The sequence below is a fragment of the Quercus lobata genome, chromosome 2 (assembly GCF_001633185.2).
Source record: "Quercus lobata isolate SW786 chromosome 2, ValleyOak3.0 Primary Assembly, whole genome shotgun sequence".
Taxonomy (NCBI): Eukaryota; Viridiplantae; Streptophyta; class Magnoliopsida; order Fagales; family Fagaceae; genus Quercus; species Quercus lobata.
In genome coordinates, this window is record NC_044905.1 from 28,669,068 (window position 1) to 28,693,772 (window position 24,705).

Genomic DNA, 24,705 nt, shown 5'->3' on the forward strand with positions numbered 1-24,705 from the left:
TGGACTAAACGTCTATCTTTTAGGATTAAATATAATTAAATAGCTACCATTTAATGCCCAAAAATAAGAAAACCGAAAAAATTGTTGCTTCTAGAGATATCCGTAAACTCTAGGAATAATTCTGATATTTCCAAAATCACAACCGTTGATAAGAAGCCTAACTAGTCTAGAACTTTCCAGAACTTTCCAGAACCATCAAGATTTATCCACTCCACACTATAAAAAAAAAACCTCCCCATCAAAAAACCGTTATTTCATATCAGAGTTCGCTCGAAACAGTCACATTCACAATCGCATTCACCCAAAAAAATGGCGCTGATTCCAAATTTCCTCAACCGCCGATCCAACCTCCTCGACCCATTCGAGGGCTTCCCGCCGCTCTCCTCTCACTCCAACTTCCCCTCCGAAACGTCGTCGTTCGCCGCCGCCAAAGTTGACTGGAAGGAGACCCAGAACGCGCACGTGTTCAAAGCCGACGTTCCTGGGCTGAAGAAAGAGGAAGTGAAGGTGGAGATCGAGGACGGTCGAGGTCTGCAGCTAAGCGGGGAGAGGAGTCAAGAGCAGGAAGAGAAGAGTGACACGTGGCACCGCGTGGAGCGGAGCAACGGAAGGTTCTCGAGGAGGTTCAGGCTGCCGGAGAACGCAAAGGTTGAGGAAGTCAAGGCTGCAATGGAGAATGGTGTGCTTACTGTCACTGTGCCCAAAGAGGAAGTCATGAGGCCTGATGTTAGGCCCATTCAAATTTCTGGTTAGGGAAGTCTGGTTTTGTTTTGTTATGGTAAATAATGGCTTTGCTTGTTTTCGTTAGTTTCGTGTTGTGTCGTTTTTGTGAAAATCGATGTTTGGTTTTTGACGTAGAAGAAGAACTCTGTTATATATGAATGGAGTGATGGATACTATTTACTTATTTACTCCGTTTGTAATTCTAATTATTGAATTCTAGTATGTGAGAGCCTGGAACTTATTTGTTGGCTTGAATTCTGTGTAAAGTATTTTGAGTATGTCAACCTGACATGCCACGCTTCTATAGCTTTAGTTTTGATTTGATTACTCACAATCTGAACATCAGAAACCCCGTCCCAATCCTTCTCGGCCATTTAGAACTAGTTTAAAAGGGTTTGCCTACTGCCAAGTATTGACCCCCTTGCTTGAGGGAAATTCAGCAATTGCACTCTTGAAAAGTCCAGAATGTTCAAATTCTTGCATAGATTTGACGGGGTTCACAAAATGCTCAAGTGAAATCGTTAGGTCCTTTGTGAGAAGATGAATCAAGAATTGTGATTAATCCATTTCGATTATCTAGATGTTATTTTTTTTTTTTTCTACTTGATCGGGTCATGCTTTCCTATTAACTTCAAACTTCTCTTGTTGTTTAGTGAAAGTCAGGGATTAAAAAAAAAAAAAAAAAAAGATTATCTTCATTCAAGCCAGAGTGATTTATTTGATATCCACATCTTGTCTTTTTATAGGGTGCACAAATGACCAAATGAAGATAATCAAAATTCTATGGGTAAATTATATTTTTCTACCCTATTCTTTTGAGGAAAATGGGTATTTGTCCCTAATTTATGAACTATGCAGTAAAATATTTATATTTTGAAATTATTTAGTAAAATATTTCTATTTTTGAAATTCGATTTTAACAAAATTGAGTTGTGTAAATCTCGATATTCTCAAAATTGAGTTATATGTATATTTTTAAGTGGAACTTGACATTAGTAATGTCGAATTTCACTTAAATTTTCAAAAAAATTTAAGTGGCAAAATATATATAGAACTTGATTTTGTTAAAATCGAGTTTAAAAAATAAGAACATTTTGTTAAATAGTTTCAAAATAGGAGTATTTTGTTACATAATTGATAAATTAGGAACAAATGTCCATTTTTCCTGCTTGAAGAGAATGATAAGTTGGTCTTTTAAAGTTAATTTTATTATACTTTTAACACCAAAATAAAAAACAATTTTTTTTTTTTGGCAAAATAGACATTGAATTCGAGTCATAACTTTGGGGGAGTCAATAATGCGTTTTGATAGTTAAGACTTATGTGTTTTGATGTGAAAGATTATGGGAAATATAAAAATGGGTATTTGTCTCTAATTTATCAATTATGTAGTAAAATATCTTTGTTTTGAAATTATTTAATAAAATGTCTTTGGTTTTTAAACTCGATTTTAAAATGTCCAGTTTTATGCATATTTTATCACTTAAATTTTTTTGAAAATTTAAGTGAAACTTAACATTATTAATGTCGAGTTCTACTTAAAAATATTCATATAACTCAATTTTGAGGATATCAAATTTTACATATAACTCGATTTTGTTAAAACCGAATTACAAAAATAAGAGCATTTTGCTAAATAGTTTCAAAATAGAGATATTTTGCTGCACAGTTTATAAATTAGGGATAAATACCCATTTCCCCCCTATTCAAGCATGAGTAAATTGATTTTTCAATAGTACCCCTTTGTTTGGTTGCAAATGAGAGAAAAGAAATAAGTAAAGGAAATGAAATGAGAAATAGAGCATGTTTGGTGGACTGTAATAGACTCTGTAATGTAATAGTTATTTATATGGTTTAGTTATTCTTTAGTTTGGTTATATTTTTATTATAAGGAATAATCATTCTTTATGAATAGTTATTCTTCAAAATGAGGAATAATTATTCCTCTTTAAAAGATTGTATTAACTATTCCTTAATAAATGCAATAATTTTAAAACTTAATATATTTTCAAATAAACAAACTTTCCATATATATCTAACAATTATAAAAATAAAAAATTATAAAAAATAACGCACATCTCTCTTAAATTTAAAAATAACAATTTTTAAGGAGATATAATTATATGAGCAAGAAATTTCATAAAATAAATGTTAAGTTTCATTCTAATGTTATAACTTATAAATAAACTAATGAATATGTTTAATTATTACTGTGGGGATCATTCGGTTGATAGGCCCATAGGATTCAGAATTGGTTGAGGATTGTTGGGCCAGTGGCCCATCCGAGGTCGTGCACCCGTCCGAGGACGCCATGCTCCTCGGCAGTATGCGTCCGAGGACGATCGCGTCCGAAGACGATCAGGACGTGGTCTCACCACGATCAGATCTCAGAAGTAGGTCATCTCAAGGGGTAGAGTAGCCGACTAAAGATGAAAGAGATAAGGCAAACAAATATCTGAAACTATAGCTGCCTCCGCATTAATGACCTCTCAACCAACTCTCTGGCCGCATTAATGTGGATGTGATACTTGAGCAGTAGGGAAGCAGCCTTACAGCTGCCCGTATGAAGTTCCAGGAGGCGCCAGATGGGACAGAAAGAAATCCCCCGGACACAATTTACACGTGTTCGGTGAAGATGGATCGCGAAGGGGAGTATATAAACTAAAAGAGGAACATGAAGAAGGGGATCGAGAAAAAAAAGAAGAACACACGTAAAACTGAAGAGAAAGAAGTAAGAAGGAGGAGAGAGAGAGTAACACTAAGGACTTAAGAAAAGACGTTGATTATACCAACAAAAAAGAAGGAAAACATTGTATGGGCTTGAGAGAAAATCTTGGAGGTAGATACCACAGTTAACCTAGCTCTTTACACCCACGCTCTACAAATCATATTGTCTGGGCCTTTTACGTACGAACCCAATACTGTTTAGGTTCGTCACCAAATCGTGTCCTTACAATTGGCGTCGTCTGTGGGAAGAACTTGTGTTAGCTTGTACAACCTCCGACACAACGTTTTCGATGGAAGGAGTGGAACTGCCTCACCCCGCAGCGGGGCTGCATCAGGGTGATATCAGCCCGCATCAGGTGGAGTCAAGGGGCTCTCAGCATGATGGTCCTCGAAAAAATCCCGAACAGAGGGAAGTCCAGGAGGGGAGCATACATACTATTCACACCACGAGAACCCGTACACGCGGGAAGAGTCACTTTCCCACGTGAAGCATGATGGGGATCTGCAACGTGAAATTGCGGACTTGAAGAGAGAGTTACGTCATGCACGACGGGAGCGTTCCCCACCTCGCTCCGAACTATCATCGGGGGAGTCGGATGGAACTAGTTACAGGCGGAGATCGAGAACTCCGCAGAGTGAGACTTTCTCCTACGAAGAGGAGCGTCGCCATAGGCATAGGCGTAAAAGTCCAACTAGTAGGGGCGTGGGAAACGATGCCATGAACAAAGCCTTGAGTCAAATTTCCAGGTCACCCTTTACAAGAAGCATAGATGATGCTACCCATCCTCGGCGGTTCAATCAACCTACGTTCTCTCTGTATGATGGCCATTCGGATCCGGTGGAACATGTAAGCTATTACAGCCAGAAGATGGCTATTTATTCCAGGGATGATGCCCTGATGTGCAAGATTTTTCCGTCGAGCTTGGGTCCGACGGCGATGAGGTGGTTCAATGGCTTAAGGGCCAACTCTATTGGATCTTTCAAAGCACTGACCCAGGCTTTTGGTGCTCGTTTTATTACATGCAGCAGGACTCCTTTGCCGCTGGGGTCCTTGTTGACCTTGTCTATGCGAGAGGGCGAGACTCTCAAGAGTTATTCGGATAGGTACTGGGAGATGTTCAACGAAATAGGAGGGAAGAATGACGCTGTGGCCATAACTACTTTCAAAGCCGGCCTCCCAGCTGATCACGACTTGAGGAAATCCTTGACGGGTAAACCTGTTACCAGTGTGCGCCAACTGATGGACAGAATAGAGAAGTACAAAAGGATAGAGGAGGATCAGTTTCAGGGGAAAGGAAAGGCCAAGATGATCCCTCAGGAGAGGAGGGATTTCAGGTCGGATCGTTATAATAACAACCGACCAAGGCGGGACTTTGTTGGCCAGTCGGTCTCGGCAGATGCCCAGGTCGTTAATGCGGTATTTCGGGAGCCTGTTCAGCAGGTTTTGGAGAAGATAAAGGACGAGCCATTTTTCAAATGGCCTAACAGGATGGCAGGAGAGCCTACAAAACGCAACCCGAGTTTGTATTGCCATTACCATCAGGACCATGGACACACGACAGACAACTGCAGAAATTTATGGGACCATTTGGAGCAATTGGTCCGGGAAGGAAAATTAAGGCAGCTCTTGCATCACTCTAGTGGAAGGGCGAGCCAAGCAGGTTCCGAGGTGCGTGGGGATGCTTCATCAAGGCTCCCTCGGGGAACAATCAACGTCATCTTTGCGGCCCCAGGGAGGACTGGATCTTGCCCCACCAGAGTGTTGTCGGTGTCCCGATCCCCGGCTGAGGATCGTTCTCAAGCATGGAAGAGAGCCAAGAAGCGTGTCTCCTTGGTTTTGGGTTTTTCAGACGAAGATTTGGAGGGAACCATACAACCCCATGAGGATGCCTTGGTGGTAACGCTGAGGATCAGTGGGTACGATGTCCGAAGGGTGATGGTTGATCAGGGAAGTGCAGCGGATGTGATGTATCCGGATTTGTACAAGGGGCTTGGTTTGAAGCAGCAGGACTTGACAACCTATAATTCCCCTCTGGTCAGTTTTGAAGGAAGGTTAGTCATTCCCATGGGGTTAATCAGGTTGCCCGTGCAGTCAGGCACGGAGGTGGTGGAGGTGGATTTTATTGTCGTAGATGTTTTTTCTCCGTATACGGCTATCCTAGGCAGACCCTGGCTTCACACACTTAAAGCGGTTTCATCTACCCTGCATCAGAAGGTGAAGTACCCGTCCGGAGACCAAGTGCTGGAGATAGTAGGGAACCAAGCGGCTGCTCGGCAATGCCAGGTAGCGGCTATACTGCATCGGCTTGAGGCAGAAACCTCGGCTACAGCCGATAATGAGTCATAGCAATTAAAGATCCCAGCATCAGGTTTAGACGTACCAACCAATGGGGTAGAGTGTGAAGATCTGGAGACGGTGACCGTTGCTGATGATCCAGAGAAATTCTTTCGGGTTGGGGCCAAGTTGCCTCTGGAAGAGAAAGCGAGTTTGTTGGAGTTCCTTCGAACTAATGTGGACGTCTTTGCATGGGACCCGTATGAGGCTCCAGGAGTAGACCCGAATTTTATTTGTCATCGACTCAATGTAAACCCTGCCGTTCCCCCTAGAAGGCAAATTCCTCGGCGACCATCGAAAGAGCATGCCGAGGCAGTCCGAAGTGAAGTTGCCAAGCTCAAACAGGCTGGGGCTATCAAAGAAGTCTTTTACCCCCAATGGCTGGCCAATACGGTGGTAGTGAAGAAGAAGACGGGGAAGTGGCGAGTGTGCGTGGATTTCACGGATCTTAATAAGGCATGCCCCAAAGACCCATTTCCTATGCCAAAGATTGACCAGCTGGTGGATGCGACCGTGGGCCACCCTAGGATGAGCTTCTTGGATGCCTTTCAAGGGTATCACCAAATACCGTTAGCCACCGATGATCAAGAAAAGACCGCTTTCGTGACCCCGGTTGGGAACTACCATTACAAGGTGATGCCTTTCGGTCTGAAAAATGCTGGATCTACCTACCAACGCATGATGACGAAAATGTTCGAGCCACAGCTGGGCAGAAGTATTGAAGTTTATATTGATGACATGGTGGTGAAAAGCAAGGTAGTGACTGAACATGTGGAGGACCTCACTAGCATCTTCGGGATACTGAGAGAACACAGGTTGCGCCTGAATGCTTCGAAGTGCTCCTTTGGTGTAGGTTCAGGAAAATTCCTGGGGTACATGGTGACCCATAGGGGAATTGAGGTTAATCCAGATCAGATTAGGGCTATTAACAGTTTGCAAGCGCCCCGGAATCCAAAGGAAGTGCAGAGGTTGACAGGGATGACTGCTGCGTTAAACCGATTCATCTCCAGGTCAGCCGAAAGGTGTCGTCCTTTTTTCCGTCTGTTACATAAGTGGCAGGGATTCGAATGGACCAAGGAGTGTGTTGAGGCGTTCCAGCAGTTAAAAAATTATTTATCCAAACCGCCGATCATGTCTAGCCCTGAAGTGGATGAGACGTTGTATGCCTATCTGGCGGTAGCCCCACACGCAGTCAGTTTCGTCTTGATGCGAGAGGACAATGGCGTCCAAAGGCCGGTATATTATGTAAGTAAATCCCTCCATGAAGCAGAGGTGAGATATCTGCCGTTAGAGAAGGCCATACTGGCAGTCGTCCATGCGACACGTAAACTTCCACACTATTTTCAAGCTCACACTGTAGTTGTTTTGACCCAATTGCCTCTCAAATCCATACTTAGAAGTGCTGACTACACCGGCAGAATTGCCAAGTGGGGAACGATTCTGGGTGCTTTTGACATCAAATACATGCCCCGCACTTCTGTGAAGGGTCAAGTACTCGCCGATTTGGTAGCTGAATTCGCTGAGTGCCCTAAGGAAGTTAGTAGGAATCGAGATCACATGGATGAAAAATCGGTTGGCGTAATATTCGCGCCAGGAGGGCCGATATGGAAGGTATATGTGGATGGGGCTGCAAACCAACGGGGAGCTAGACTGGGATTGGTCCTGATATCTCCCGAAGAGGTCATCATTGAGAAGTCGCTAAGGCTGAGGTTCTCAGCTACTAACAATGAGTCAGAGTACGAAGCTCTGATAATGGGAATGAGCATGGTCCATAAAATGGGTGGAAAGGCAGTGAAACTGTTCTCGGACTCGAAGCTGGTCGTTGGCCAGGTAACTAGAGAGTTGGAGGCCAGAGACCCGAGAATGCAAGGGTATCTGAACCGGGTTAGGCATATGCGAACAGAGTTCGAGTCGTTCGACGTATTACATATTCCACGAGGCGAGAATACCCACGCAGACTCCTTAGCGACCCTTGCCACCTCCTCAGCACGAAATTTCCCACGGGTAATTATTGTGGAAGACTTGCATACCCCCACTTCACCAGAAAAGGAGATTTGCCAAGTTCGTCAAGCTAGTTTGACGCAGTGCTGGATTGACCCTATATTAAAATTTCTCGACAGTGATGTGCTGCCCGAAGATAAGGTAGAAGCTGAGAAAATACGAAGGAGAGCACCTCGGTACTGGTTATCCGAAGATAAAAAGCTATATAGACGGTCCTTCTCTGGGCCATACTTGCTCTGCGTGTCTCCCGAGGCAGCAGAATTAATCCTGGAAGAGTTGCATGAGGGTATTTGTGGAAGCCACACAGGAGGAAGATCCCTGTCATGCCGAGCACTAACGCAAGGTTGTTGGTGGCCGAATATGCAGAAAGAAGCGCAGGAGTACGTTAAGAAGTGCGATCAGTGTCAAAGATATGCTCCGAATATCCACCAACCTGGAGGAGTTCTTAACCCTCTCTCAAGTCCTTGGCCCTTTGCACAATGGGGGCTAGACATTGTCGGCCCTTTTCCTAAAGCTATAGGAAACAAGAAGTACCTGCTGGTCAGCACAGACTACTTCACCAAATGGGTTGAGGCTGAACCCTTGGCGAACATCCGGGACGTAGATGTGAAGAAGTTTGTCTGGAAGAGCATTGTTACGCGATTTGGAATCCCACGAGCTCTTGTTTCGGACAACGGGCTCCAGTTCGATAGCAATGCCTTTAGGAAATATTGTTCAGAACTGGGAATAAGAAACAGATATTCCACTCCAGCTTATCCGCAAGGCAATGGGCAGGCTGAAGCTGTTAACAAAGTCATTGTCCATGGGCTTAAGAAGAGACTAGACGACGCGAAAGGAAGATGGGTGGAGGAACTCCCACATGTGCTTTGGACGTATCGGACAACGCCCCGGCTTTCGACGGGAGAAACTCCTTTCTCCATGACCTATGGAACCGAGGCCGTTATTCCGCTGGAAACTGGATTCCCGACATTAAAGACCAGTGCATTCTCTTCGAGTAATAATGATGCGATGTTGGAAAAAAGTTTAGACCTGATTGAAGAACGGAGGGAAAGCGCGATGGTTCGGCTAGCTTACTACCAGCACAAACTCAAGCAGTGCTACGATAGCAATGTGAGGATGAGGCCGTTAGCTATAGGCGACCTGGTGCTGAGAAAGGTCCTGGGGGCCACTAAGAATCCAAGCTGGGGAAAACTGGGACCCAATTGGGAGGGACCGTATCGAATTACTTCTGTAGCTGGAATAGGGGCTTATTATCTAGAGGATCTAGACGAAAAACCTGTACTCCATCCTTGGAATGTAAATAATCTCAGAAGGTATTATTATTAGTAAAGAAGTTTTAATTCAAATATTCTCTTTTAACTTACGTCAAATATGCATTCTATGAGTCCCGCATCCTGTCATATCATACTGAATTGTTAAACAGAAACTGAGTTATGCGGGTCCTCGGATCGCAAACTTAGTGGAAATTAACATCCTATCATACTGAATTGTTAAACAGAAACTGAGTTATGCCGGGTCCTCGGATCGCAAACTTAGTGGAAATTAACATCCTATCATACTGAATTGTTAAACAGAAACTGAGTTATGCCAGGTCCTTGGATCGCGAACTTAGTGGAAATTAACATCCTATCATTCATACTGAATTGTTAAACAGAAACTGAGTTATGCCAGGTCCTTGGATCGCAAACTTAGTGGAAATTAACATCCTATCATTCATACTTAATTGTTAAACAGAAACTGAGTTATGCCAGGTCCTTGGATCGCAAACTTAGTGGAAATTAACATCCTATCATTCATACTTAATTGTTAAACAGAAACTGAGTTATGCCAGGTCCCTGGATCGCAAACTTAGTGGAAATTAACATCCTGTCATTCATAACGAATTGCTAAACAGAAACTATGTTATGTCAAATCCTTAGACCACTAATTCGGTAGAAACTTACCTGCTAAGTTGTGCATTGAATTATTAAATGGCAGAAAGAGTGGTGATGAGTTTTCTAAATCATAATCTTAGTGAAAGTAATGCCCTATGAACATTCGTTAAAGAGTCAGAAAGAGAGAGCTTCGAATGCAAGATTGGCGTACAATAAAAGAGGCGTCTGAAATGAATCCATCCAAAATTACAACGACAAAGTAAGTAAGTAGAACTTAGAACCATCAGAATGATAAGAAAGTAAGCGAGAAAGTCCTCTACTAAGTGTCTAAATTAAAATTACAAAGCAGTTTCTATCTTTTTACTTTGTTGATGATGCCCCCAGCCGATTGAACTGTGGAGTCCAATTCTTGTTGAAAACCCTGTGAGACCGTATATGTCTTCGAAACAGTGGTGGATTTGTTTGGAGAAGCTCCTGGAGGGGAGTTGCGAGGTAAAACCTACTCGCTGGGGTTAATAGCTGGGGCTGGAGTATCAGCTTGGTGTGGTTGAGGAGCTGAGGAGCGTATCGCTTCGGGGTAATATACGCTCTCTGGCTTACGTAGTTCAGATGAGGCTTCAACCCCAGCACGGTTAAGAGCCTCGCTCCAGGTTCTCGCACAGAAGATGCGGCAAACCTCCGGAACTTCGGCTCTTAACGCTTTCTCAGTTTCAGCTATCCCGATTTCGTAGCCCCTCTGCTCGGCTTCACCCATTGCCTTCTCAGACTCGATTTTTGCTTTCTCGGCTTGTTCTTTAAGCTTTTCGGCTCTCTCCCTTAACCTCTGAGTTTCTTCTAGATGCTTCTTAAGAACAAGAACTTGCTCCTGAGTTTTCTTCAGCTCAGCATTCGCCTCGCGCAGAAGCTTGGCCTGTTCCTCGGCCTGCTTCTGGTAGCCTTCTGATGACGATTCAGCACTCTTGCGAGCTTCTTCCTCGACCTGTAGCTTTTTCCTTGCGACGGTTAGATCCTGTTCAGATTTGGACAAGGTTTGAACAGCCATTACCCTTCTTTTCCTTTCACCATCTAGCTGGTTGGAACAAGCATTGAGCATCTCATCTAGCTTGAAGGTATTTTGGATGATCTGTAAAAAATAAAAAGGGGGGGTGAGTTAGTGTTATAGTTAATGAAAAGTGCGCATTAGTAAGTAACAGTCACAGAATGAAGCAGTATAAAAGATAGCTTCTCACCATGCCCAAATATCGTTTATTGTCAAGGATGAGTTGATTCTTCCTCACATTCTTTAGCTCAGCCATATCCTTTGGGAGCAATAAGGCCTCCTCTATGGCCGAGGCCACATGACACCCTATGCCGCCGTTATAATCCCTTACAGAGGCATCGTCTCGCAGGGGTTCCCCACCGAGCATAGGAACTGGCAGCCATGCTTGTGAATCGGGATGTGGGGAATCGGATTTCTCTTGGCCCCGCATAGAGGGCTGTCTGGTTTTCTGCTGCTTTGCCGCTCGTTGGACATCCTCCTCTCGAGTGGGACGGGATTTGCTCGCATCTGCCACCCCCTTACCTTTCTGCTCTCTGCGCTTCTCTGGCTCGGCAATGCTTGGCGGTGCTGTTTGCGGAGATGATTGAGGAGGGTGGCGGGGGACTGGAGGAGGAGACCTGGCTGGAAGAGATGAAACCTGGGATGGTACTGTTTGGGCAGGTGCAGACTTTCCCTGTTGACCTCCTATCAGCTCCATTAGGCTTTTTTGGGGTATCCTTTTTACCCCCATCTCGTCAGAACTTTCCTCAAGGTTTGAGGGCTGATCGAAAATCTCAAAATCGTCCGTGGATTCCGATACTGTTACAACGGTTTGCTTGCTTTTTTCCCTTTTCCTTCTCCTATTGGTGCCCTTTTTCTTGAGGGAAGGTGAGGGTGAAGAAAGCCCCGCTGAGACGCTGGCCACGGAAAGAGGTTCTGTGAGAGGTGTGTGTTCGGGAAGTGGAATACCCTCTGGAACGATGAATCCTTCGTAGGCAACACTGATACGGCGAAGCCGAGGATCGCGTGCCCTAATCACGCACTTCGGCGCCTGAAAGCCAAAAGAAAGGGGGGTATATCCGAGAATTAAATGTGCTGCTCGTAGCTGACCATCAGCCTCGTTCACGTATATTTCAGCTCTCAATAATCTGTCTAGGCTCGCTTTATTGACCAATCTGAGATTGGGCTTCGTGTAGCGTCTATCTGCAAGACCGTTGATTTTAAAGTTAAAAGTTGTGAGACGCGAAAATAATAAAGGTGATTAAAATGTGATCATGAGCTAAGTAGCATAGGTCTATAACTTCGCACCCACCTGGCGTTCCCTCCACTATCGGGCAAGATAGACCATCATGCCATTCCCCAGAAAAAATGAGGAAATCTTCTTTTAGGTGCTTATTTGAAGTAGGGAGGCACTGAATCAACCTTACTTCAGGATATCTCGACTTGAGATAGTAGTCCTAGTCAGTTAGGCGGTGAAGGCTGTACACCCAATTCACGTCGTGATGGGATAGATTTAGACCCATTCTCTGATTCAGAGCGTCTATACTTCCCAGAACCCTAAACATATTGGGAGCGCATTGGGTGGGGGATAGCCTAAAGAAATTAAGGTAACCCCTAGTGATACTACCCATGGGGATGGTCATCCCTCCTTCAATAAAGGCGATCATGGGGATAACCACTTCCCCAGTTTGCCTGGCGTCAACCCACTCCCCTTGGGCCGCATACCTCATCCCTACCGTTGGTGGGATACTGTACTTCATGCGGAAGTTTCTAATGCCCTCCTCGGAGTCAACGAGACACCGAAAGGGATTCCTCTGCTTCCCCATTTTTTTTCTTTTTTCTAAAGAAACTTAGTAGAGAAAAAACTTTTTGATTTTGAATAAAAATGGTAAAAGTTTCGAGAGGACTTACAGGTTCAAAGGAAGGACCTCGGACAACGTACGATTATTTGTAGTCGCCAGGAGAACAGTGAAGACAGGAAGAAGGCAGGTTCAGTGTATAGGCCTTGGAACCGCGTAACCATTAAGGGTAAGGTACAGGTTTAATTTGGGAACGCCTTTATAGTCATGTGAAGATTGTGAGCGGCGAAATTCCCGCTCACAAAACAAGAGAAGCCCCCTACCGTTCGATTTGGATCTAACCGTCGAATGTGGAAGACAAGGGAGTTGTCAGAATTTAATGCTGCCAAAATCGGGGCGCTGAAGCGTCAGGGGCATGCCCCGAAACGCGCACAGGTGCAGGCTCATGACGTCAAAACCCACCTTTTCTCTTGAGGAGTCGAAAAGTAGGATTTTGAGGGGCTATTGTGGGGATCATTCGGTTGATAGGCCCATAGGATTCAGAATTGGTTGAGGATTGTTGGGCCAGTGGCCCATCCGAGGTCGTGCACCCGTCCGAGCACGCCATGCTCCTCGGCAGTATGCGTCCGAGGACGATCGCGTCCGAAGACGATCAGGACGTGGTCTCACCACGATCAGATCTCAGAAGTAGGTCATCTCAAGGGGTAGAGTAGCCGACTAAAGATGAAAGAGATAAGGCAAACAAATATCTGAAACTATAGCTGCCTCCGCATTAATGACCTCTCAACCAACTCTCTGGCCGCATTAATGTGGAGGTGATACCTGAGTAGTAGGGAAGCAGCCTTACAGCTGCCCATAGGAAGTTCCAGGAGGTGCCAGATGGGACAGAAAGAAATCCCCCGGACACAATCTACACGTGTTCGGCGAGGATGGATCGCGAAGGGGAGTATATAAACTAAACGAAGAACATGGAGAAGGGGATCGAGGAAAAAAGAAGAACACATATAAAAACTGGAGAGAAAGAAGTAAGAAGGAGGAGAGAGTGAGTAACACTAGGGACTTAAGAAAAAACGTTGATTATACCAACAAAAAAGAAGGAAAACCTTGGATGGGCTTGAGATAAAATCTTGGAGGTAGATACCACAGTTAACCTAGTTCTTTACACCCACGCTCTACAAATCATATTGTCTGGGCCTTTTACGTATGAACCCGATACTGTTTAGGTTCGTCACCAAATCGTGTCCTTACATTATCATTTTTGGAGCGAAACTTATTTCAATATGTGAATGCCTAAATCTCATGACAATGCAGGTATATGCATTTTTTCTTCTTTTATTATTATTATTTTCATTTTGTTTATTTTCTTTAGTGTTACTATTGGTTTTTTGTCTTCATGTGATTTTATTTAACGAATTCAAAACATTCGAAAACATTGTCAAGTTTCTAAAGGCTCCTTCTTTGTTTTTGTATTTTGTTTTTATTAAATTGATTAGGTTGTGTATTGGTTGCCTTTTGTTTAAACTAATTTTCTTAGATTTGATCTAATTTATATGCTTAGGGTTAGAGTCTTAGACTTAATGATTAAATATGGTTAGAATTAATAGATTAATTTTAATAATTTTCTTATTTGATTTTTATGTTACATCAAATTATCAAGATGTTCTACATGTGCATTCTTGAATTATCAACTTTAATTTAAATTTATAATATTATCAAGATTTTATTAATTTTAGATTTATCAATTGCTTAGTACATTTTTTTTAAATAATTATCAATTTAAAATTCAATTTGGAATTATCAATTTAATTTAGTTTTAGGAAGAAATCTTACCCCTTATTTTAGTGAGATAATTATTTACACTTGATAATTTTTTTTTTCTTTTATCTTTATTGAATCTATTAAAATATGTAATTATTTATACATTTATTTTATAATTTTTTTCATAAAACCGTGCAACGCTCGGGCCTATAACTAGTTATATATAAAAAAGGAAGTAATGTTCCCCTGAAATTAGTATAGAGTCCTCAATCAATTTTGCTTTTCTAATTGTAAGAATTTTTTAAAGTAGAAGGAACAATTAAAATACACGAAAAGCGTATTGTTTCCTCTCAAAAGTAACAAATTACAAAGACAAAAGGTTCAACATTTTTCACTAGGAAGAAAGGTATGCTGCCATCTGCAAATGTCCACTAAACCAAAGAACAAATAGAATAGGTCCTATCAAAGGGAAGCTTAATCCCATCAAATTTCCTTTCATACCAAATCATCTATGCGAGGTAAAACAACACCACTTTCCAAACCCTTGTGCTATTCTATCAGCCAAACACCCATTTCAAACAAAGAAGCGACTCAAACACCTCATTGGCATAACTAAGGGTGGCAAAATCAACCCAAACCCATTTGCTTACCCAAATCCGCCCACTTAAATAAGACTCAAACCCACCCAATTATTAATTGGGTTAAATGGGTATTAACCCAATTGAACCCAATTAACATTAATGTTTATTGGGTTTTAATTGGGTACCTAATTAGACCCAATTATGATCCAACTATCATTTCTACAAATCACTCAACTCTAAAATGCCCCAAAACCACTAAAGTTACCAAAATACCCCCACAACCTAAAAAATGACCAAAATAACACCTAAACCTAAAAATGACCAAAATACCCTTAAAACCTAAAAAAAGGACAAAAATACCCCTTAAACCTAAAAAATGACAAAAATACTCCCAAAACCTAAAAATTACCAAAATAACCCCAAAACTTACAAAATGACCAAAATACCCTTGAAACCCAAAAAATGACCAAAATATCACTCGAAACCCAAAAAATGACCAAAATACCCTCCAAAACCCAAAAAAGACCAAAATACCCCTGAACCCCATAAAATGACCAAAATACCCTCGAAACCTAAAAATTACCAAAATACCCCCAAAACCTAAAAAATGACCAAAAAACCCAAAAACAACCAAAATACCCCCAAAACCCAAAAAACACCAAAATACAAAACCTAAAATTACCCCCAAAACCTAAAATTACCAAAATACCCCAAAACCCAAAATGACCAAAATACCCCAAAACCTAAAAATTACCAAAATAACCCCAAAAAACTAACCAAAATACCCCAAACCCAAAAGACCTACCCCCAAACCTAACCAAAAATACCCCCAAACCCAAAAAATGACCAAAATACCCCGAACCCCTAAAAAATGACCAAAATATCGCTGAACCCCTAAAAATTACCAAAAATACCCCCCAAAACCTAAAAATTACCAAAAATACCCCCCAAAACCTAAAAATGACCAAAATACCCCCAAAACCCATAAAATTACCAAAATATCCTCGAAACCCAAAAAATTACCAAAATACCCTTGAAACCTAAAAATTACCAAAATCCCTCTAAAACCTAAAAAATGGCCAAAATAACCCCAAAGCCTAAAAAATGACCAAAATACCCCCCCTAAAACTATAAAATGACCAAAATACCCCCTAAACCTAAAAAATTACCAAAATGCTCATGAAACCTATAAAATAACCAAAATACCCTCATCTATAAAGTAACGAAAATACCCCTAAACCTTTGAAATGACCCAAATAAACCCAAAACCTCTAAAATGGCCATAAACACCTTGAAACCTCTAAAATTAACAAAAATACCCTGAAACCCCTAAAACAACCAAAATTCCTCTAAACCTATAAAAACGACCAAAATACCCATCAAAATATCTAAAATGACCAACATACCACTAATCCTATAAGATGGACAAAATACACCCGAAGCCTCTAAAATTACCAAAATAGGGGTTTGGGGTATTTTGGATGTTTCAAGGCTATTTTCGTTAAATTAAAGGTTTTAAGAGTATTTCAGTCATTTTGTAGGTTTTGAGGGAATGTCACTAATTTTTTAGGTTTAAGGGGTGTTTCGTTAACTTTTAAATTTTTGAGTCATTTTTTGTAATTTTCTAGGTTTTGGAGGTCGTTTAATAACTTTTTAGGTTTTGGGGATATTTCAATCATTCTTTAGGTTTCTGAGGTATCTTAGTCATTTTTAGGTTTCGGGGGTATTTTGGCCATTTTTTAGTTTTAGGGGGGATTTGGGTAATTTTTTAGGTTTAGGGTGTATTTTTATCGACTTATAAGTTTAAGGGGCATTTCTGTCATTTTATAGGTTTCAGGAGTATTTTGGTCATTTTTTGGGTTTCAAGGGTATTTTGGTCATTTTTTGGGTTTCAGGAGTATTTTGGTCATTTTTTGGATTTCGAGGGTATTTTGGTTATTTTTTTGATTTCGAGAGTATTTTGGTCATTTATTGGGTTTCAAGGGGTATTTTGGTCATTTTTTGGTTTCGAGAGCATTTTGGTCATTTTTTAAGTTTCGAGAGTATTTTGGTCATTTTTTGGATTTTGGGGGTATTTTGGTAATTTTAGATTTAGGGGTATTTTGGTTATTTTCTTGAAGATTTTAGAGTAATTTGATCATTTTCACTTTAGTGACATTTTGGTAATTTTGATAATTGGGTAATTGGGTGGATTAGATGGATTGGGGTTTACCCATAATAATTGGATTGGGTTGGATTTGAGTTAGAAGCAATTAGTTAAATAAGTTTTAATAGGTAAATGAGTTTTATATACCTAACTCAATTATGTCCACTCCAAACCCACCCAAATCCACCCATTTGCCTCCCCCTAGGCATAATCCATTTGATACCAAATGATAAAAATACTACTGACCACAAATTGGGCATAGAGCATCTGATCAATTAATCCCACGACAGAGCCCAACCAAACAATTACTCCCACCTATAAAATTAAAGCCTAGAGATTATACTACTTTTGGAATCACCAGAAAACCAATCACCCCCTACAAACTTAAGCTGCCATACCGCCACTATTGCAAAGTCCAGCTTTCAATAGATCTCAACCAAGCCTCCAAAACACTAATTCAAATGAACAAATTCAATGAACCATTTCAACTGAGAGAGAGTATACCATCAAGCCAGTAAAGGAACCAGAACAACCTCAATGCCACTCCTCGCCACCGCTCCTCATCTTTGGGTGTCACTGTTGCCAAACTTCAGGCCTCACCCTTTCACTCTTGACCAAGACATGAAGCTCTAGGTTGTGGGTGGTAACAAAGATTGGGTTTTATTTGAGATTTAGATCCTCAAGTGCTGAGTTACCGAGTAATATTGCTTTTTTTTTTTTCTTTTTCTAAAATGTAATATGATGTGGCAGTACACGTGTCATTGATGAGGCAGAAAAATAATATTTTATTTGGGCGGTTATCCACATTAGCATTTTTTCATCAATACTTTATATAGCAGGGACCATATTGACACAATATTGAAAAGTTAAAGACCAAATTGACATAGTGTAAAGGTTAAGGACCAAAAATGTAATCTACCCTAAAAAATAACCTCTTTTACATAACTAATCCCTACCATAGACAAATCCTAAGCTCAAGTGAACAACTTACCCTGAATTTGATTTCATAAATACTATGCAGCTTGACCTTTAACGCATGTGCTTTTAGACAAAACCTCTCAATAAAAGTTCTAATAAATGATTCATCATTAAACCCCTGATATTCCAATTTCCTATGTCTATCAAAACAACATTAAAAGCATGTGCTTTTCGACTAAACCTCTCAATAAAAGTTCTAATAAATGATTCATCATTAAACCCCCAATATTCCAATTTCCTGTGTCTATCAAAACAACATTAAAAGCATGTGCTTTTCAACTAAACCTCTCAATAAAAGTTCTAATAAATTATGGATCATGCTAATGAGTGCCCTTAGAGCATTGGTTAAGAATCCAGTTAAAGAAAGTTTTGACATCACTTTTATGGGAAATGAAAAAAGCTGTCAAAACATTAATTGCTTTTTTTTCTTTTCCCATAAAAATTTTCTTTAACTAGATTCTTAACCAGTGCCCTAAGGGCACTCGTTAGCATTTCTCATAAATTATTCATCATTAAACCCCTAATATTCCAATTTCCTATGTCTATCAAAACAACAGTAACTAACCTATCTCTTTTTTTTTTTTTTGAGAAACAGTAACTAACCTATCTAACTTCCTAAATCTATCCTCTCATAAAAATAAAAATAAAATAAAATAAAAACCAAAAATCCTAAATCTACATAAATAGAGGTAAATCAGAGAGCCTCAATTTAATCATGTATTCTAACGCAGCAACAACTAAAAAGAAAAAAGAAAGATGATGACACACATCTAAGGTAACCGCAGATCACTGCTTGAGGATTACAGGTAGCCCATAACTCATTAACCATCTAGAGTTTTTAGAAGGGCCCTGGGCCCCAAAACAACTTTTTTCTTTAAAAAACTGAAACAAATTCAGAATTTAACTCACAGAAAACAACTTGAAATCAATGGATGATAGAAAAAAATAAACAGCAATCCATGATATTTACTGGTTTTACTTTTACCTGCTTATTAGAGTTATGGATAAAGAAAGGAATGAAATAGCCAATAAAATCAAGACTGACGATGAATGCCCCACTTACATAAAGGTGGAAATGTGTTACAAGGAAGAGTATACTTTTTCTGCACAAGAAAAAATTCTCATCTTGATTTTCTCAGTTAGTTCACTGTTATGGTTGATTTCAGTCCTCGGAACCACTGGTTGTAATTAGAGTAGTTCTTAAAACAAAACCATCACCTGAGTCCTGCATGGCTGAGGAGGGAACCTTCCACAAATATTTCCTTCAGACCTTTGTCAAGTGACTGCAAAACTGGAAGTAAAAGAAAATACAATGAAACAACATAAACACAAGGATATACATAAACCAACTCATTTTCTAGGAAACAAAAATGCCACAACTCAGATGAAGTCTGTCACAAAAATAGACAGACTCTGGTCTCCTATAAATTCTCATATACAAAACTCTCATTTCAATATTTAAAACTCAGCTTATTCTGATTTTATAACTATGATGATTCTCATTGTTGTTATTTTTTTATTTTTGCATATAACCGCAGCTGTCGATAAGGGTTATGAAAGTTGTCATTGTGCAAAGATACTAATTTACTTTGGTAAGCAAAAATGGCAGAATGGTAGGTCCAAGAGTTCAAGAGCTGTTCAATAAAAAATGCCCCCAAACCAAGCTCTTGGTGGCAGTATCCCACATTTCCTTACATCTTGCCACAGACCGTGCCAATTGACTTCCATATTAATTTCCCAATTCAAATGTGACAAAGCTCTTTCAAATACAAGTTTCTGATGAAGAGTTCACTTCTTGGACCTACATCTACCATTAAGCAACTAGATAGGGGTAACTTGAAGCCTGTTTTCCATCAATATATTATTTTAAGTTTTTCTTCCAACATATTTCACTACAGATGATGGACATCCAAATAATCTAGTGGAGCCATTTAGAAAAATTGGTCAGTTTAAAAGCAGGCGACAACATATTCTTTTACACAACAATAATCCATCCAAATATCCTTGCTTCATTCAGTTATATCTTCACAAAGAACCAATGACAACATGCCAGCCAACAAATCTGATAAGCATACCAATTGGTCATCCATTGATCTCATTCAGGTAAATGAAAGGGTCCAGCAAAGACGGTACATTTGAGATCAAATCAAAAGTAATCTGGCTCATTAAAAGATCATGGTCTCATGCCATCTCATTATCAAATGTAAGCAGCACACTCAAGTTTGCACATTAATTCTGCCCTAGAGAAAATCCCAAGGGATGCCCCGAGTAAATCACCCAAAAGTAGATCTGATGATTTTGAGGTACAATCAGTAAATTTCCCTGCATGGTTTGGCTTTGAAAATTATCATGAGGCCCACTACTGTGGCTGTGACCTGCTTGCCAATTCAATCTTGCAGGAAAAATTCAAAGTTTTTCCCTTAGGCAGTCACCAAAGCCGTTATACTAAATCAGTTCTAGGATTTTATCCAGAAACATAAGTTTCTAGGGATTTGGGATAGAAAGGACCAGGATATTTCCGAGAAAAAAGGGGGAAAATATTAGGGAATATAGGGTTTCCAATGTTATAAGGAAAGAGAAGGACTAGGAGGTGATGCAACGAAAAAGACTCAAGTTTTGAAACTGCTTTCTGGGTGCTGTGACGACACTGATCAGTCAATCAGGATCTGTATCAGATCTGGTTTGGGGGGTTTTGAAACTAATAAAAGGTGGGTTGTGTTAGGGTGTTGATCCCATGATTTTTAGGGTTCCAAAAGTGAGAAATCAATGTCTGGTCGCTACATTCAAACAGATAAAATTAAATAGTATTAGAAAATTCAATCAATGTCTGGACATCACACCTAGATGTTGCTAAACATAGCACCATGGATTTCCTCAGCATCACAGCTCAAATAAGGATTGCATCACACAAACCCTAAAGCACAATTGCGGCCAAATTCTCCTTAAAAAATTGTTCTTTATTGACTTGAAAGTGTATCAATATTATAAAAAAACTACACAAAACCTTAATAAGGCCTGGACTCGCAGGACTTTGATTACTAAGACCAATCTAGATAACTATTAGAAACCCAAAAATTAAAAAATCAATAGTAATGCTAATAAGACTAAGCTACACTTTTGAACCTTAATGTTTGGGATTGTTTTCATTTGGTCCCTTAAGTTTGAGAATTTTCATTTTGGTCTACAAAGTTTGATTCCATTTTCAAAATGGTCCTTTCATCCACGTCCATGACTAACATTGCTTTAGCTTGAACCATAGGCAGAAATTCCAAATTACGCTTCTCCACCTCCTAGAGAGATGTGTAACATGTTTGGTTCTTTATTAAAATTTCTCTTTGCTAAACAAGTCTAGGTCCCTTTTTTATAATAAGCTATATTGGACATTCATCTTGCTGCTTTCCTATTCCAGTCCTCAGTTTATGGTTTTCCTCTTGCTATTATTGCTGATCTAGCATTTCAGCAACATCCTTAGCATATTTTGCTCCTTTTTCAGCAGCAGTCTTTGGTGATTCTTGATATTTGTTCCATCTTCTCCGCAATGGGGACATAGAACTTTTGGGTTTTGATGCAAGAGAGGAGTCGGTGGGTCTATCGAATGAGGATCAGATCCGTCGCATTCAGCTCAAAGGGGACATAGAACATTTGGCTTCTCTTGAGGAAATTTTCTGGAGACAAAAGTCTCGTGCTTTGTTTGTGAAGGAGGGAGATAATAATACTCGTTTCTTTCATAAATTAGCAAATTCCCATAGAAATGCTAATCTAATTAAGAGGTTAGAGGTGGATGGTATTCTTTATGAGGATGAGGCTGATGTGCGCTCTCAGTTAGTTCTCTTCTACCAAGGGTTGTTTGAGGAAAATGAGGTGTGGCGTCCTACTATGGATGGGTTAGATTTTGCATGCATTGGAGAGGTAGAGAGGTTATCCTTAGAGAAGGAGTTCTCGAAGGAGGAAGTCATCCAGGTATTAAGGGAGATGGAGGGTGATAAAGCCCCCGGTCCTAATGGCTTCACCATGGCTTTTTTTCACAAATGTTGGAGTGTTGTGGAAAAGGATGTCATGGATTTCTTTGATTACTTTCATCGGCACTCTGTGTTTGAACGGTCTATGAATGCTTCGTTTCTCACTTTAATTCCCAAGAAGCGTAATGCTGTTAACATTAAGGACTTTCGCCCCATTAGTTTGGTGGGTAGTGTGTACAAGTTGCTATCCAAGGTGTTGGCTAATAGGTTGAGGGCGGTTTTGGATAATCTTATCTCTGAGTCTCAAAATTCATTTGTTGGCGAAAGGCAGATCCTGGATTCAGTGCTTATTGCAAATGAATGCCTGGATAGCAGGTTGAAGAGCAGAATACCGGGTGTGGTTTGCAAGCATGATATTGAAAAAGCATACGACCATGTGAACTGGGAGGCCTTGTTTTATTTGTTGGCCCGGATGGGTTTTGGGTTGAAATGGAGGGGGTGGATCAAGGCTTGTATTACTTCTGTCCATTTTTCAATCCTAATAAATGGCTCCCGGAAGGTTTCTTTGGTAGTTCTCGTGGATTGAGACAAGGAGATCCACTATCTCCGCTTTTGTTTCTTTTGAAAATGGAGGTTTTGAGTAGACTTTTGAAGAAGACAGAGGAGTGTAATCTTATTCGGGGGTTTCATGTGGGCTCTGTGAACTCTGTTGGTGTGCATATCTCCCATCTATTATTTGCTAATGACACTATCTTATTTTGTGATGCCTCTAGGGAACAACTACTGTCCATTAGGTTGGTGTTGTGTTGTTTTCAGGCTTTTACGGGCTTGAAGGTCAATGTTAGGAAAAGTGAGATTGTCCCTGTTGGGGAGGTGAATAACCTAGATGCACTGGCTAATATTCTTCAATGTAGAGTGGGAAGTTTGCCTATGAAATATTTGGGGATGCCGTTGGGGACTTCTTTTAAGACTGCTTCGATTTGGAATCCTATTTTGGAGAAAATGGAGAAGAAGCTATCTGGGTGGAAGCGTCTCTATTTATCTAAGGGTGGTAGACTTATGTTAATAAAGAGTACGCTCTCAAGCCTCCCAACGTACTTTTTATCTCTTTTTACTATTCCTAAATCTGTGGCTGCTAGAATGGAATGTATTCAGAGGAATTTTCTTTGGGGATCTTCTAAGGGGAGTTTCAAAATCCTTTGGTAGCTTGGGAAAAGATGTGTTTACCCGTTGAGATGGGTGGTTTGGGGATAAGAAGTGTGGTGTCTTTTAATCAAGCTTTATTAGGAAAATGGTTGTAGAGATATGGTCATGAAATTACCCACCTTTGGCGGCGAGTCATCTCCACAAAATATGGTGAGGGTCAAGGGGGGTGGTGTACTAAAGTGTGCAGGAGGACTCATGGGTGTGGCCTATGGAGAAGCATCAATGAAGGGTGGGTGAGCTTCTCTAAGCATCTGTCTTTTGTAGTAGGTGAAGGCACTCGTATCCGCTTTTGGCATGATAGGTGGATTGGTGATAATACTCTAAAAGATCTCTATCCTGAGCTTTTTGTGTGTTCAGCGGCTAAGGATGCTTGTATCTCTGAGGTTTTGTGGTTTCTAGAAGGGGCTACTATTAGAGTTTGGGATTTAAGGTTTTATAGAGCTTTTGAAGATTGGGAGTTAATTGCATCTTATTCTCTTCTCCAACTTATCCAATCTCATATTCCTTGGGGTGATAGGAGGGATACCCTTTGTTGGTGGCTAAAAGGTGATGGTAAGTTTGTCACGCAGTCTTATTACCATGCGATTCGGGGTGCTTCGAATTCTTTGTTTCCTTGGAAGGGTGTTTGGAAACCAAAGATTCCTAGGCGAGTGGCGTTCTTTTTGTGGACTGCTGCTCATAGTCGGATCCTCACTTTGGATAATCTAATGCTTAGGGGTCGCCCTTTGGCTTCTTGGTGTTGTATGTGTTGTTGTGATGGGGAGTCGGTAGACCACCTTCTCCTTCATTGTCCTATTACTCATTCCCTATGGACTTTTATGATTCAGGCTTTTGGTATTCATTGGATTATGCCAGGATCAGTGGTGGGTTTGTTATCTTGTTGGCATCAGTGGCTTGGGAATCTTAATTTGGATATTTGGAATTTGGTTCCAGGATGCTTAATGTGGATTGTGTGGTTGGAACGAAATCGTCGTTCCTTTGAGGATAATGAGAAGAGGTTGGATGAGCTCAAGGTGTTATGCCAACGTAGTCTATTTGAGTGGTCTCGTTGTTGGGGTTTTACGGATTTTTTTTTTGATAAATAACGTAAGAATATTATTAATAATAAAAAATTGCCAAACCGAGATTGGGGTTTTACGGATTGCTCTACTCTCTCTGAGTTTATGGCTTCCCTTAGCTTAGTTTCCTGATTTCTCTTTTTGTTGTGCTGTTTGTTCTTTTTTTTCTTGTTGTTCATCATCATGAACAACTTGTACTTTTCCTTTTTTCTCATTTATAATAGATTTCTGTTTACCTATCAAAAAAAAAAATCATGTATTTCAAAACAATTACGAAGTTGCTGAACGCTCTGAGAATAGGAACAAGAAAAAACTCAATGACAAATAGAAATACCACTCTATCCAAACCACTTTGAATGGTTTCACGAGTTTGGTTGAAAGCTTGAGGCAGTTGAATGTAGGTGCTGACTGTAGGATCTTTGGAAATTCAGCACTAAATTAGGATTCTTGATGAGATCTTGAAGGGTTTTTTTAAAAAGGTTTGATGTTAAAATTAAGGATTTAGGTTGGGTTACCTGTTACGTAATATAAAGCTTGAATCT

General features: G+C 40.4%; 2 protein-coding genes across 2 annotated transcripts; both read left to right on the top strand.

Moving 5' to 3' along the window:
* Positions 1-273: 273 nt before the first annotated feature.
* Positions 274-1,048, top strand: LOC115978238 (18.5 kDa class I heat shock protein-like). The gene has a single exon (XM_031100259.1). The coding sequence runs from the start codon at positions 310-312 to the stop codon at positions 751-753; it is 444 nt and encodes a 147-aa protein (XP_030956119.1). The 5' UTR covers positions 274-309; the 3' UTR covers positions 754-1,048.
* Positions 1,049-11,278: 10,230 nt separating this feature from the next.
* Positions 11,279-24,012, top strand: LOC115962535. Its single transcript, XM_031081390.1, has 5 exons — positions 11,279-11,450; positions 21,491-22,458; positions 22,716-22,950; positions 23,463-23,846; positions 23,933-24,012. The coding sequence occupies exons 1-5, from the start codon at positions 11,279-11,281 to the stop codon at positions 24,010-24,012; spliced, it is 1,839 nt and encodes a 612-aa protein (XP_030937250.1).
* The last annotated feature ends 693 nt before the right edge of the window (positions 24,013-24,705 follow it).

Bases quoted from the DNA above. Each gene is read 5' to 3' on its own strand.
- LOC115978238 (XM_031100259.1), top strand. From the start codon at position 310: ATGGCGCTGATTCCAAATTTCCTCAACCGCCGATCCAACCTCCTCGAC.
- LOC115962535 (XM_031081390.1), top strand. From the start codon at position 11,279: ATGATTGAGGAGGGTGGCGGGGGACTGGAGGAGGAGACCTGGCTGGAA. The intron at 22,459-22,715 runs GTTTCTTTGGTA...TGTTGTTTTCAG, and splicing joins TAATAAATGGCTCCCGGAAG to GCTTTTACGGGCTTGAAGGT. The intron at 23,847-23,932 runs GTATGTGTTGTT...TTTATGATTCAG, and splicing joins CCCTTTGGCTTCTTGGTGTT to GCTTTTGGTATTCATTGGAT.